This window comes from Quercus suber, unplaced genomic scaffold, assembly GCF_002906115.3.
Source record: "Quercus suber isolate HL8 unplaced genomic scaffold, Cork oak 2.0 scaffold_169, whole genome shotgun sequence".
In the NCBI taxonomy this organism is placed as follows: domain Eukaryota; kingdom Viridiplantae; phylum Streptophyta; class Magnoliopsida; order Fagales; family Fagaceae; genus Quercus; species Quercus suber.
The window spans coordinates 142625-157130 of NW_027069629.1; the positions used below are offsets into that span (position 1 = coordinate 142625).

Sequence of the window (14506 nt, forward strand, 5' to 3'; positions counted from 1 at the left end):
GGCTGTGGTGGGGGAGAGGGGTTTACTCCTTGTGCAACTTGTATTAGTAGTGCGTTCTCTTATATGAAGGCTTTATGTCAGTTTGTGGGTAAGAAGAAAAAAGAAGAGAAGGATAGAGAGGCAGGGGAGCCGCAATGGTGGCTGCCTCTGTGGCTTTCTTCCATGCATAGTGACTATTTCTTTCTCTATTTTATTATACTTGTTGAGTTTAATGTTTAGTATTTTATTTATTTATTTCAATTACCATGAGTAGCTAAATTTTCAATTAAGGTTGAGGATTAAACTTTCTTGAGGATTATTGGTATTTATTTTGAGATTTGATTTTTCCCATAATGATTGTTCTTTAATGATTAAACTATTCTTACTTCATATTAATTGACTAAGATAGGATTCTCAATATGAGTTCAATCATGTTTTTCTCATGATTTAGGATTTATCTTAATTGATTGAATGTTTGGTTTACTATTTCTTTTCTTTTAAAATTTGATATCTCTTGTGATTTGTTTGTCAATAGATACAATTGATGATTTAATTTTATATTTAAGAAGCGAAGACGAGCATGCTTTAGATTTTAAAATAGACATTTCAATGAGAATATGTTCCATGAAAACAAGATCAATTTCTAGATTATCATGTAGTGGTTTGGGAGACCAAACAACTTAGAGTAACGTTTTAGTAGTCCCACTCTCCCAAGTCCCATCAACAACTCTTTTCTTAGAGAGAGAGAGATATATATATATATATATATATTAAATAATGTATTCAAAGTGTGGATTTTTCAAAAAAAAAAAAAAAAAAAAAAACCTCATCAAATACAAAATTATTACGTAGTGTAATTTGAACATGACCATTATATAGACATGCACCCAAAGCTAATTCAACCATAGAATTTATGAGGGAGAGAGGAGAAGAAGAAGAAGTAAAGAGAATAAAGAAAAATCCATTACATTTTGGCAAGGAACCATTGAAATAATTGTCAGCAAAATTGAGGACCTCCAAGCTTCTTAGACTAGCAAGATATGCAGCAATATGAATATAACAAATTTAGAAGAAACAGAGCATTATTTATTTATTGCAACGTTAAATAATATATATATCGAAAAGCAGGGCAGCAGTCAACTTCTTCCCAAATAACAAAGTCCTTACGTGTTTATTTTTGTAAGACCAAACAACTTTTGAGTAACGTTTTAGTAGTCCCACTCTCCATCAACCACTCTTTTCATATATATTATTTGTTTATTAATTCTTTATTTTGGGTGTAAGAACCAAAAGAACCTTGCATTACCTTGGTCATAAAGGGGGCCCTCCATTTGATTAAAATCCAATTTCAAGGATGTAAGCGCCGACAGTGTGCCCAAAGATCTTAAAATCTCTCTTGTGAAATTATTGCGACCTAGGTCTAGGACCTCTAGGTGTTTCAGCTTCGACAAACATTTGAAATCTGAGAGTACACAATGAAAATAATAACTAATTATTGTATGCAATTAAATTAATAACACTTTTGTATGGTAATAAGCAGAGCAAAACACCATTTTCACTAAAATTAAGGTAATTACTAAAGTGATGTTATGCAATTTGGAAAAGAAAATTTGGAAGCAACGTGCTCTACCCAAACAATGTGTTTCCACGATGGAGATGCATATTGATCATAAAGCTATCAAAATATGATCACTACTTTATTATAAACTAGTAACTCTGATTAAATCAAAATATGATCTTCTCTATCTCTCTACCTTGAACTGTTGGGGAGCCATTGAGTTGATTGTCGCTTAAATCCAACATCTCCAACTCTTCAAAAACCGAAAGTTCTACCAAAAAAAAAAAAAAGTGAAAAGTAGGAATCGTTTATATACTTTGTAGATGTTATGATGTATAGGCATACCTTTAGCAGGAAAGGATCCTTCCAAAAAATTATCAAAAAGACTCAAAGTTTTGAGTGATTTAAGGAATCTTAATGATTGGATAATACTCCTATTGAACACGTTAGAACCAAGATCTAACCTCTCTAGCTTCTTCAACCTCAACAAATTTATTGAACCTATAATGAAATGGTAAGAAAAAGAGTAATTATATTTTTTATTCACAATAACAACAATATCAAACACCAATAAGTAGTTTTATTGATATAGTCAATGGTTAAAAAAAAATAAAAAAAATAAAAAAATAAAAAATAAAGATATAGTCAATTGAAGAGAATTCAAAGACCAATTTTTAGTATATTACGGATTTGTTTATTTTGCTGAAACTGAAAATTTTTTTGTTGAAAATATTGTAGATAGAGGTAAATGTTAGTTGAAATACTACAATGAGATTCATGAATAGTACAAAAAATAAGCTGAATAGTAAAATAAGTTGGCAAAAAATAAGCTAGCCAAATAAACACTACATATGCTTTTTCTATTTTATTTGATATATAAATTAAATGGGAAAAAAATCGCTGAAGAAATGTGAAATTAACTTGTTAGCAAAATTTAACTGTTTTATTGAGAAAATGATAAAACTACTTAATATTATGACCTATATGCACGTATATGATGCATGGGTTAATTAATTAAAAATTGTTAAATAATAAGAAAAAACTCAAATATCTTTAAAGATTCAAAATTATTTAAGACTAAACACTAAACAAATATAATTCATGTGATAAAAGTAAAACTTGTAATTATCGTAGTAGATATGTTATTGAAAGCTGTATAATAAAACCGATTCTGTGTTAAGCCACTTTTTAATCTTTTGAAATTAAAATAAGAAACAAATAAATATAAATAGGGGGCACAATTAACATACCTTCATTCTACTATCCCAAAAAAAAAAAAAAATACATACCTTCATTCTCAATCCCATCACCAATTGCATTACAGGATAAATTAAGACTTTTGAGCTCTTGAAATGTTTCAAATAGAGAAACATTTAGAAATCAGATGACATCTTTGAGATCATAATAGTGATAATAATGACAGTCAATATCTAAATCCCTGCTGCTGTGGAGAAAGAGTTGGGTCAAGTGACCAGTGGTGGAGTTGCAGGTAACTCGCTCCCATTCACAACACTCACTCTCATGGTCATCAACCCAAGAAGGGAGAAGATGATTTTTAACATTGGGGCTGGACCTCAGAAATTCCTTGATTTCTAATAGACCCATCCTCTCTTCTTCAAAGCAACCTCTGTGCCCATGAAGTTGAACTAGAACTGTCAAACCCCACAATAGGTTCTTCACCAATGACCATTCCATAGTGAAAAATGTAGTAGTAAACTAGTAGTACTCCTATATTCATTGCTATGACCAGTTTTATACAAAGTGAAGGCGGTAGGTAGGAGAATTCAGTTAAGTCTTTTTTTTTCTTTTTTTTTGGGCTGAAAATATAGTTTAATAGTACTACGCCACTATTCGTTGCTTGCTAGACTAGTTTATATAGTAGTTAGGACTTTGGAGAATCGTTGATAATTCAAAGGCATTCAGTTGTACTAGATATGCTTATTGCTTACTTAAGGATAATTCACAGGCATGTTTTGGAGCATTTAAGTTTTTTTTTTTTTAATGTCAACTCAATAGCCTTAGAGTACAATTGAAATATTCTTTTTGTTCTAAAAAAATACATTCAGTGTTCAAAAAGAACCCTCCTCCAAAAATCAAATAATCAAAATTTGGGAAAAAAAAAATGTCAATAGCCTTATAGTTTAATCAGCACTTTTTGTTGTTTCAAATAGATGCTGTGAATATTTTCTTCTGCAAAAATTAAGATTAACAAAAAAAAAAGGAGTAAACTAAGCTTATCAAATTATACTTTATAAAGCTTCAGAAAAAGAAAATGAATGTTGTGAATATTTTTTAACAAATAAATGTCAATGATAAAAATTATTCACAGGCATCTCACACATGTATAAAGTGCTAGTTATTTCGTAAGTAAAAGAGACTAATTTTTTAAATTTACATTTACTAAAACTACTCGTCCTAGAACTACTTGTCCTTACATCACTCATAAGTAAAATAATGCACAATCATTTAATAAAATTATTTTCTTAAAATTTGGGCATATTTATAATATGGTGGAAGCCTTTTTTTTTTATGAAGGGCTGAAGACTTTTTGCAACGTGGGAACTAAGCCTAAGCCTTGAGCCAGTCCTATGAGTCTATGACAGTATAACGCTAATAAGGATGATGATATAATGACTTAAGTAGCTAATATTCTAAATCAACGGTTCGAATGAAAAGTTCTTGTATCAAAAGAGGTGAATTTTTTTTTTTTTTAATACAAGATAGAAATTTTACTCTAACTTAATTTAAGTGTATGTATGTATGAAACTCCTTCTTGGAAATTTGAACCCCTCACACCCCACAAACACTTATACTTATAAAGTGACCATCGTATCAAAAATATGCGGTAATTAGAAGAGGAGGTCAATTTTTATTATTATTATTATTTTCTGAATAGGATTTGTTAATTTTTTTTAACGCCATTATCTATGAGTAGATGAGTAGTTAATTAGAAGGGGGTCAATTTTGTACTAGAGCGTATTTTAATTTTTTAACAAACAAACGATATATTTCGGTACTAACCAATACCAATATATCTTTTTGAGATTACCATTATATTTTAATAAATTTCTAAAACAAATATTAATGTATAGTTTTTACTCATATCTCTTCTACCATACCAATATATAATTTAGCTCAAAAATATACTAACTAATACTTGTACAATGGAAAATTTGAAATGACTTTTAGCATTCAACAAAAAAGAAAAAAAAAAAAAAGACTTTTAGCAAAATAAAAAGAAATTAGAAATAATTTATCGCTTACATTTACCAGGAAAAAAAAAAAAAACCTTCGGAGTTAAGAGACAAACACGCATAGAGATAAATAACAAGATAAACAGGCCGTATGAACAGAGGCCAACGAATTGAAGAGGAGAGACCAATGTAAGAGAGTGGAGGTGAATTCTGAAATTTGGGGAGAAAAATTACTGTTTTCTGAGTTTTTTTTTTCTTTGGTATCGATCTATTTGTTGGCCGAAACTGATATTAACATAGGATAAATTACAGTCATTACAGATATATAAGAAACAGAGAGGATATATATTAAATCTTTATGCTCAATCAAACCACCAATTGCATTTAAAGATAAATCAAGACCTCTTAACTCCTTGAAAGTATCAAATAAGGAAGCGTTTAAAAACCATGGCATGAAATAGAGATAATCTACCCATTCGATTTCCCAGATATTGTGGAGAGAGAGATGGGTCACGTGACCGGTGGTGGAGTTGCCGGTGACTCTCTCCCACTCACAACACTCACTCTTGTGGTCATCGACCCATGAAGGGAGAAGATGATCTCTGATGGTCACATTGGTGGTGGACCCCACAAACTCCTCCTTGATTTCTAACAGACCCATCCTCTCTTCTTCAAAGCAACCTCTGTGACCATGAAGATGGACTAGTACTATTAAACCTCACAATAACCACTTCACCAGGAACCGTCCCATTGGGAATGCGTAGTAATAGTAGTAATACTCAATTTTTTTGCTAGACTAATTTATATATTAGTTAGGAGAATCAAGTCAAGTCAATGGCTATGGAAAGGGTTGGCTAGTAAAGGTGGGCGGTGGACATAAATGCTTATAAATTTGAATTGTTTTTAATTATATGATTAGGTGTTTTATGGTTTATTTATATTGGACTCATCATTTTTTACACTAAATTAACTCATTTAGCATAAAAATTTAATAAAATAAAATAAAAACTTAGATTAGATAGGACATGTGGCGCAAGATTAAACTCTAATTGAAATCTAATTTTTACACCGAATTAATTCACTTGACTCAAAATTTTAAAACTTAGATCAGATGAGACACTAGGTACAAAATTAGACTTTAATTGAGTTCCAACTTGAATTCTAATTTGATTTTCTTTCAGCTTTACTTATATATATATATATATATATAACTAGTGTATAACTTGTGCATATGCACGGTACAATTAAAAAAAATTACAATTACACATATATGTATTCAGATTATACTCTCTCTCTCTCTCTCTCTCTCTCTCTCTTTTATTTTTTATTTTTTTAATTTCTTTTGAATATACATATGAGTTTACTCTTTCTTTTTTTGTGTATTGAGTTTTTTATGATTTATTTATATTAGCCCCTTCGTTTTTTGTACCTTATTAACTCACTAAGAACAAAAATTAAAAAATTTTAAATAGGACATGAGGCGCAAAATTAGACAACAATTGAAATCTAATTTAAAACCTAATTGAATTTTCTCTTAGCTCTCTCTCTCTCTCTCTCTCTCTCTCTCTCTCTCTCTCTCTCTCTCTCTCTCTCTCTCTCTCTCTCTATATATATATATATATATTTGCAATAAAATAGTGTATGATAAAAAATTATTTGTACATTTCAACTAACATGAATGTCACAAGGCTCATTCATTTTCAAAGAGCATCAAATAATTGTTAGTCATGCTGGGGACTTTCACTATTGAGCAACTAGCTAGAACTAGTCAATGTGCAATGCATTTTGAAACATTTTATAAGAAATTATATGATAATGATATCTCACATATAATACTTACTATGTGTCATAATATATATGAAATCAGTTTCAATTATATTACTTGTTATTAAAAAGAACGAGTAATCAAGAGTATGAACCAATTACTTAATTGAAAAATATTTAATTATTTTCATTCATTTAAATGTATAACTATCTTTTAGGTTCTTGATTGAGGGTAATTTTTCTCACAAAAAAAAAGATTGAATGTAATTAAATTAAATATTATATCTTTGCTGTAATTTGTTACAATTACTATCAAAGAAAATCATTGAGCAATAATGTCATTTCCATATACTTTAAAAAAATAATAATCATAAGAATCTATTTTACATAAATAATTATTGGATGGCCTATAAATATCTGAAACATGAAAAATAAATAGGTTTACCCTATAATCTCTATATAATTACATGGACAAATTTAGAATACTATAAGTATACATAATCATTATATGTCATTAAAAGAAATTAGGAAATTTAAATTGTTAAGATTAATAATTAAAATAAAAATATTACAATTTTACGTTGAATTCAACCGTAATTAGTATATTTTTATTTATTTAAGCATACCATTTTTTTATTGAATGTGTTCTTTTAATTTAATAATAATTATTATTTAAAGTTTATTAAAATAATCATATAAATAATTTATATATATATAAATTAGTGCACCATGTAAAATACATGAAAATCAATGCATTTATCTCCATTAAAACATTTCTCTCAAAAAACAATTTCCATTAAAACATGACAATTAATTAATTTATTGAGTCATTGTCATAAATGCTAAATTTTGATTTTGTTGATGTGGAAGGATGAAATAGTATTAACTAATAATGCTGGTTAAATCGAAATCAACGTTTCTCTATATCTCTACCTTGAACTGTTTCAGCGCCATTGAGCATGTTGCTTCTTAAATCCAAAATTTCCAAGTTTTTGAAATCCGAAAGTTCTACAAAAAAAAAATAAATAAAAGAGTACTCTGATTGAATACATTACGTAATTAATAAATAATATATAATGGGAAATGCATACCTTTGATAGGCAAGGATCCTTCCAATGCATTATAAGAAAGATTCAGACTTTTAAGTGACGAAAGTAACCTCAATGATTGTATGATACTCCGATTGAAAATGTTAGCATCAAGATCTAAACTCTCCAGCTTGTTCAATCTCAATAAACTTTCAGAACCTATATATGATAAGATTGTAAGAAATAAAAATAATTATATTTTGTATTCAAAATTAAACAAATTTATTCTTGATAGCAATAGAGAACATAGACCACCACCACCTTAAAATATAGCAAGTACAGTTGTTATGTCAAAGCACCCCTCATGAATTAATGGAACTAAAAAATGGTTGGATGAATTATAAAAAGAATTAGTAATATATATGTCTATGTGATCCATCAGTTAATTAATAAAAGAGTACATTTTTTTTCTTAAAAACAAAAAGATAGACCTAAAATTGGTCACATAAATATCGCTAGTAAAATAGTTGTAATGTCATAGAACCCCTTTCCATGGTTGTGCATTTAACAAAACCATGCAAGGGGTAGAGAGTTGAGACCTTTTATAGTATGAAAATTTAGGTACAAAACCACGATGTTTTGTCCCACAACTTTAATGCGCTAGATTGTGAAAGGAGGAGAAAAAATAGTAGGTTCATACGAAAGTAATAGACAATAAACTATAGTTTGACTCATAAGATAGTTGAGGGAAATTGTGTAGTAAAGATTATGAGTCTGTGGCCCTAGAACTACTCGTCCCTACATCACTCATGAGTAAAATAATACACAATCATTTAATAAAATTATTTTCTAAAAATTTGGGCATATTTATTGTAACGGTGAAAAATACAACTTATCAACTTAATGAAGGTTGTTACTGTTTGCTATCATAATAAACTTGTTTAGAGATGGGATGTCGAATCTATTTATGATATCCAACATTCAGGGATGAGAAGGTTATGACATAGACATGGAAGGAAAAACCAAACTCCTTCTATTAATCCACAGTTCAAGAACTAGTTCAAAACAAAAATACAAATGTTGGTCCTCGAGTCTAGTTTGAGGATGAAATTACAAATGAAATGGAACTTTTTTCTCTATTCTCTCTCTCTCTCTCTCTCTCTCTCTCTCTCTCTCTCTCTCTCTTTTTTTTNNNNCTCTCTCTCTCTATTTTTTTTTGTCCCCCCCCCCCCAATCTGCGTCTTTCTTTTGCCTTTATATCCAATTGCAATTCATCTAAGTCTTACACTTTTGAGGCTGAGATTGCAGTCCCTGAGTTCCTGTCCCATCCAAAGCATGCTAACTTGATTTGCCATGTTATCTTAGCCTGTGTCACTACTGTTCACGGTCATTTCCTCTTTCCTCATTAATGCGGTCAGAGGAGTAGTTGTCATGCATTTAATGCGAAGGGGACGGCTTCTACACTTCTCTTCTTTCCTTCTCCTCGTGTTCCATGCCCGGTTTGCTGCCTCTCCTTTTGGAGTTTTTAACTCTATATACCTTACTCAACTAGTGCTTGTCCCGAAGTCTAAGGTTCAACAAAAATAATCTTGACCCCCCAAATATATTCCTTAAATTCTTAAACAAAAAATAAAAATAAAAAATAAAAAACCCAAATAATAATAATAGAAATTAGCCCAAACAACAACAAGATTAGGCCAAACATACACACATGAATAAATTTTTTTCAGATTCTTTTTTAATTTAAACTCAAATAATATTTATATATGAAATTTTTTTGATAGTTAGATGGAAACTAAGCACAACTTAATGTAAATACATTAAATTTATATTATTATGTATTAATCCCTAAATTTTATTACATATACACAAATTTTATGAAGGAGAATAAATTTTCTACCAAACAACTTTAAAAAAAAAAACCCTATTAATATTTGTTATTTCACTTAAAGATAATAATAATGTTTTTTAAATATATATTTTTTTCCTCTATCTACTTTCATTTTAGCTTCAAACTACATTGGAGCCATTTTTAAAAAAATTCACAAAAGCGATGAAGGCTCTATTTCCACCTTGACGTGATATGGAATAATGCATTATTTAAAGGTAACTAAGAGAATGCTTTATGGTCCATTTGGATTGAGGGGAGGAAGAGGGTGTAGAGTAGAGTAGAATTGGCCTAAAATTAACTTATTTTTAGTAAACTCTACTCTATTTCCCTCCACTTCCCTCTCAATCCAAACGAATCCTTAATTTCAACACTCACATGGACTGACTAATGGCTTTAATTTCAACTTGATGGAGACATGCCGTTTTGGTTGAGAAATGAATGAAAAAAAAAAAAAAACTGGCCTTCATTCTCAATCCAACCACCAGTTACATTACAGGATAAATTCAGACTTTTGAGCTCTTGGAATGTTTCAAATAGAGAAACGTTTAGAAACCAGATGATGTGAGAAACCATTTCATATTTTAGAAATGTATAATTTTAAAAAAAGTGTAAGTTAATATCATGTATAATTTGAACTGTAAAATTGTGATTGTTTTTAATTGTACCCATGCATATGCACGGGGTTACATACTAGTTATAATAATGACAGTCAATATCTAAATCCCTATTGTTGTGGAGAGAGAGGTGAGTCATGTGACCAGTGGTAATTAAACAAAACTACTATAAGCTATATATGTCACAATGATTGATTTTTTTTTTTTTTTTTAAAGACACAGTGATAACTATACAATATGAGTGCATCTCTGTAATTCGTGAATATTGAATAATTACTTAGATAGAATAATAAGAGTTGTGGCCTTTGAGTAATGATTTGCAACAATTTTTGGTGGATTTAAGTAAATATCCAACCTACTAATTGCGAATTCTTACGCAATATTAAGTATTAGCCAAAAGTCTAAATTACATTGTCTAAATTGAATTAAATTCTAGAAAACCAACTGACATTGAGTCAAGTCAATGGCAGTGGAAAGATGGAGATTGAAGATTTGGGAGTAAAGGTGGCTGCCCCACAAGTATTACTTCCCTACTATTTTAGACCAAATATATATTCTGATAGTTCTTTTTTTTTCCTGAATTTCACTGGACATATGATAATACACTTAGTTGTACATGTTATTCCTATTGACTAGGGATAATTCAGAGGCATCTTTTGGGGAATCATTATTATTTTTTAAATGTCAAGATCTTTATAGCTCAATTGGCACTTTCTAAAAATACTTCTTGCCGCCTCTAGTGAAGATAACATGGTTGAAATTTTTCCTACCCAACTATCATTTTCTTTAATGAAAAAATAAAAATTATTTAAATGAATTAATTAAAAAAATAAATTTAAAAAAGAAGAATTATCATTTTCTTTAATGAAAAAATCAAATAAAATAAAATTATTTAAATGAATTATATAAAAAAAAAAAAAGTAATAAACAAGAAGAAGCGAGCATTTGTGTATAAAAAAACTACATTGATAGGGAGAAAGAGTCCTTATTAGTTATTATAATTTACAAGTGTTTTATAATTTTTTTTTTTTTCCGGTAGGAATTGAGGGAATGACAGGGTGAACAAAATGCTTGGTGTCTTGGTGATACAGCAGGGCCACACTATGAATTGAGGAACAAGTGTACCAAATAACCTAACAACTTGAACCTCTCAATCCAATATTCCCCTAGTGCCAATAATATCTGATAAATTATATGTGTTACTTAATAGAAGATACCAATCAGTAATACAAGAACTTGAAAGTGATCTTGTTTGAAAATTTAAACGTAAAGAAATATATACTTTTTCAAAGTAGGAACTCTAGTTTCTGTAAAAACAAAGACTAAGCAGGCATACATCCTTATTATTTCCCTCATTTCCAGTTGGAAATGAGGGAATGATAGGGTGAAAGAATTGATGTACTTGCGGTAATATGCTAGATTATATGGGAGGTTCACATTGTTGGGAGAGTGGTTCAATTTGTAGGCAAGGTTTTAGGCGGAATTATTAGAGTTGTATTTTTACCATGTTGATCTCAAGGTTTGTCATGCTTAAACTTAGGGTATAAGTGTAATTTTGAAACACATAAAAGTTCAATTCATGAAAGAGAATTTTATGGGGAAATTTTGGATGTTATTCACTATATTCCTAAAACATTTGTAGGAGAAGCCATTAGTTACTGGATGGGGTATTTTTGCCATGTAGAAAAGTCCAAATTAAAGAGAGGAATCTTGTCATAGATAGTATAGAAGAAAAAGATAAATACAAGAACTTGAAAGTGATCCAGTTTGAGAATTGCAACACAAAGAAATAAACTTTCAAATTTGAGACTCTAATTTCTGCAAAGACAAAGACTGAGCAAGCCAACATCCTTATTATTTCCTTCAACTTGGCAAACAACAACCTAAACAATTAATATGACTCAGTCAATGCCTTAATTTTCCACATTGAGGTTATCGCTAAAGAATGTATTGAGCGATTTCACCTTGTATCACCTATATGCAGGAGTAAGAACCACAAAAGAACCAAATATTCAACAAAAATGTCATTCAAAAGCAATGAATTAGTATTGATACTAATTTTTGTGAGTGGAAAGGACAATTATTATCCCATCCTATGTTTGATATAAGTCCAAAAAAACTTCCATAATAACTCCATTATATATCTAAAATTAAAAGTGAGAAATTTATAAAATGCAACCTAATAAAAAAAAAATATATATATATATATTATGCTTAATTAAAACAAATATTTTTATTTCCAGCAATTAAAAAGTAAGTACACTTAATAAAGCATAATCTGTGCACAACAAGAGTTCAAATTCTCCCTCTCAATTATCAATTTTTGGTGGATTTAAGTAAATATCCAACCTACTAATTGCTAATTCTCATGCAAAATTAAGTATTAGCCAAAAGTCTAAAATACATTGTCTAAATTGAATTAAATTCTAGAAAACCAAGTGACACTGAGTCAAGTCAATGGCGGCGGAAAGATGGAGAATGAAGATTTGGGAGTAAAGGCGGCTGCCCCACGAGTATTACTTCCCTACTATTTTAGACCAAGTATGTTTTTTTTTTTTTTTCACACAACATATGATAATACACTTAGTTGTCATGCTATTCTTATTGATAGGGAAATTCAGCAACATTTTTGGGAATTTTTTTTTTTTTTAAATGTCAAGATCCTTATAGTTCAATTGCACTTTCTGATAATACTTCTTACTGATTCTAATGAAGACAACATGGTTCAAATTTTTTCCCCCAACTATAATTTTCTTTAATGAAAAAAAATAAAAATTATTTAAATGAATTAATAATAATAATTAATAAATAAAGCAATTTAAACAAGAAGAACTCTCATTTTCTTTAATGAAAAAATGAAATAAAATGAAAATATTTAAATGAATTAATTAAAAAAAAAAAAAAAAAGCAATTGAAACAAGAAGTGGGCGTTTTTGTATAAAAAAAACTGCATTGGTAGGGAGAATCCTTATTACTGCTTCTATGAAGACAACATGTTCAAATTTTTCCGCCCCACCTATCATTTTCTTTAATGAAAAAATGAAATAAAATAAAAATTATTTAAAAGAATTATTTTTAAAAAAAAATTAAAAAAAAAAAAGCTGTTTAAACAAGAAGAACTATCATCTTCTTTAATGAAATAATGAAATAAAAAAAATTATTTAAATGAATTAATAAAAATAAAAATAAAAATAAAAACCAGTTTAAACAAGAAGAAAGGAGTATTTCTGTATTAAAAAAAACTGCATTGATAGGGAGAAAGATCACTTAAAAAAACTGCGTTGAAAGTGATCTTGTTTGAAAATTAAAACGTAAAGAAATATATACTTTTTCAAAGTAGGAACTCTAATTTTTGCAAAGACAAACACTGAACAGGCGCACATCCTTATTATTTCCTTCGACTTGCGAAGGTTGGCCTCAACAATATGAGTCAGTCAGTGCCTTAATTTGTATGTGTTTTAAGTTTGTCATTTCCAGTTGGAAATAAGGGAATGATGGGGTGAACGAATTGATGTACTTGCGGTAATATGCTAGATGATATGGAAGGTACATAGTGTTGGGAAAGTGGTCCAATTTGTAGGCAAAGTTTTAGGCTAAATTAGAGGTGTATTTTTACCATGTTGATCTCAAGTTTTGTCATGCTTAAACTTAGGGTATAAGTGTAATTTTGAAACACATAAAAGTTCAATTCAAGGAAGAGAATTTTATGGGGAAAGTTTGGACGTTATTCACTATATTCCTAAAAGATTTGTAGGAGAAGCCATTAGTTACTGGATGGGCTATTTTTGCCGTGTAGAAAAGTCCAAATTAAAGAGAGGAATCTTGTTATAGATAGTATTGAAGAAAAAGATAAATACAAGAACTTGAAAGTGATCTGGTTTGAGAATTGCAACACAAAGAACTAAACTTTCAAATTTGAGACTCTAATTTCTGCAAAGACAAAGACTGAGCAGGCCAACATCCTTATTATTTCCTTCAACTTGGCAAACAACGACCTAAACAATTAATATGACTTAGTCAGTGCCTTAATTTTCCACATTGAGGTTATCACTCAAGAACGTATTGAGTGATTTCACCTCGTATCATCTATATGCAGGAGTAAGAACCACATAAGAACAGAATATTCAACAAAAATGTCATTCAAAAGCAATGAATTAGTATAGATACTAATTTTTGTGCTTGGAAAGGATAATTATTATCCCATCCTATGTTTGATATAAGTCCATAAAAACTTCCATAATAACTCCATTATATATATAAATTAAAAGTGAGAAATTTATAAAATGCAAAATTAAGTATTAGCAAAATTAAGTAGTAGCCAAAAGTCTAAATTACATTGTCTAAATTGAATTAGATTCTAGAAAACCAAGTGACATTGAGTCAAGTCAATGGTGGCGGAAAGATGGAGAATGAAGATTTGGGAGTAAAGGTGGCTGCCCCACGAGTATTACTTCCCTACTATTTTAGACCAAGTATGT

General features: G+C 29.5%; 1 protein-coding gene across 1 annotated transcript; it reads right to left on the reverse strand.

The window, feature by feature from the left end:
• Positions 1 to 795: 795 nt before the first annotated feature.
• LOC136069418 (receptor-like protein 15) lies at positions 796 to 7980 on the reverse strand. The gene is made up of 5 exons (XM_065777923.1): positions 7587 to 7980; positions 7429 to 7503; positions 1883 to 2038; positions 1734 to 1808; positions 796 to 1441 (listed from the first exon to the last, which is right to left on the reverse strand). Exons 2-5 carry the CDS (start codon positions 7454 to 7456, stop codon positions 1248 to 1250), a joined length of 453 nt encoding a protein of 150 aa, XP_065633995.1. The 5' UTR covers positions 7457 to 7503; positions 7587 to 7980; the 3' UTR covers positions 796 to 1247.
• Positions 7981 to 14506: the final 6526 nt, after the last annotated feature.

What these genes read in the sequence shown, in the direction of transcription:
- LOC136069418 (XM_065777923.1), bottom strand. Translation starts at nt 7,456, where the DNA reads ATGCTCAATGGCGCTGAAACAGTTCAAG. An exon ending in TGGCGCTGAAACAGTTCAAG is followed by an intron (nt 2,039 to 7,428) that starts GTAGAGATATAG and finishes ATTTCATTATAG; the next exon opens with GTTCAATAAATTTGTTGAGG. An exon ending in AGGATCCTTTCCTGCTAAAG is followed by an intron (nt 1,809 to 1,882) that starts GTATGCCTATAC and finishes TTTTTTTGGTAG; the next exon opens with AACTTTCGGTTTTTGAAGAG.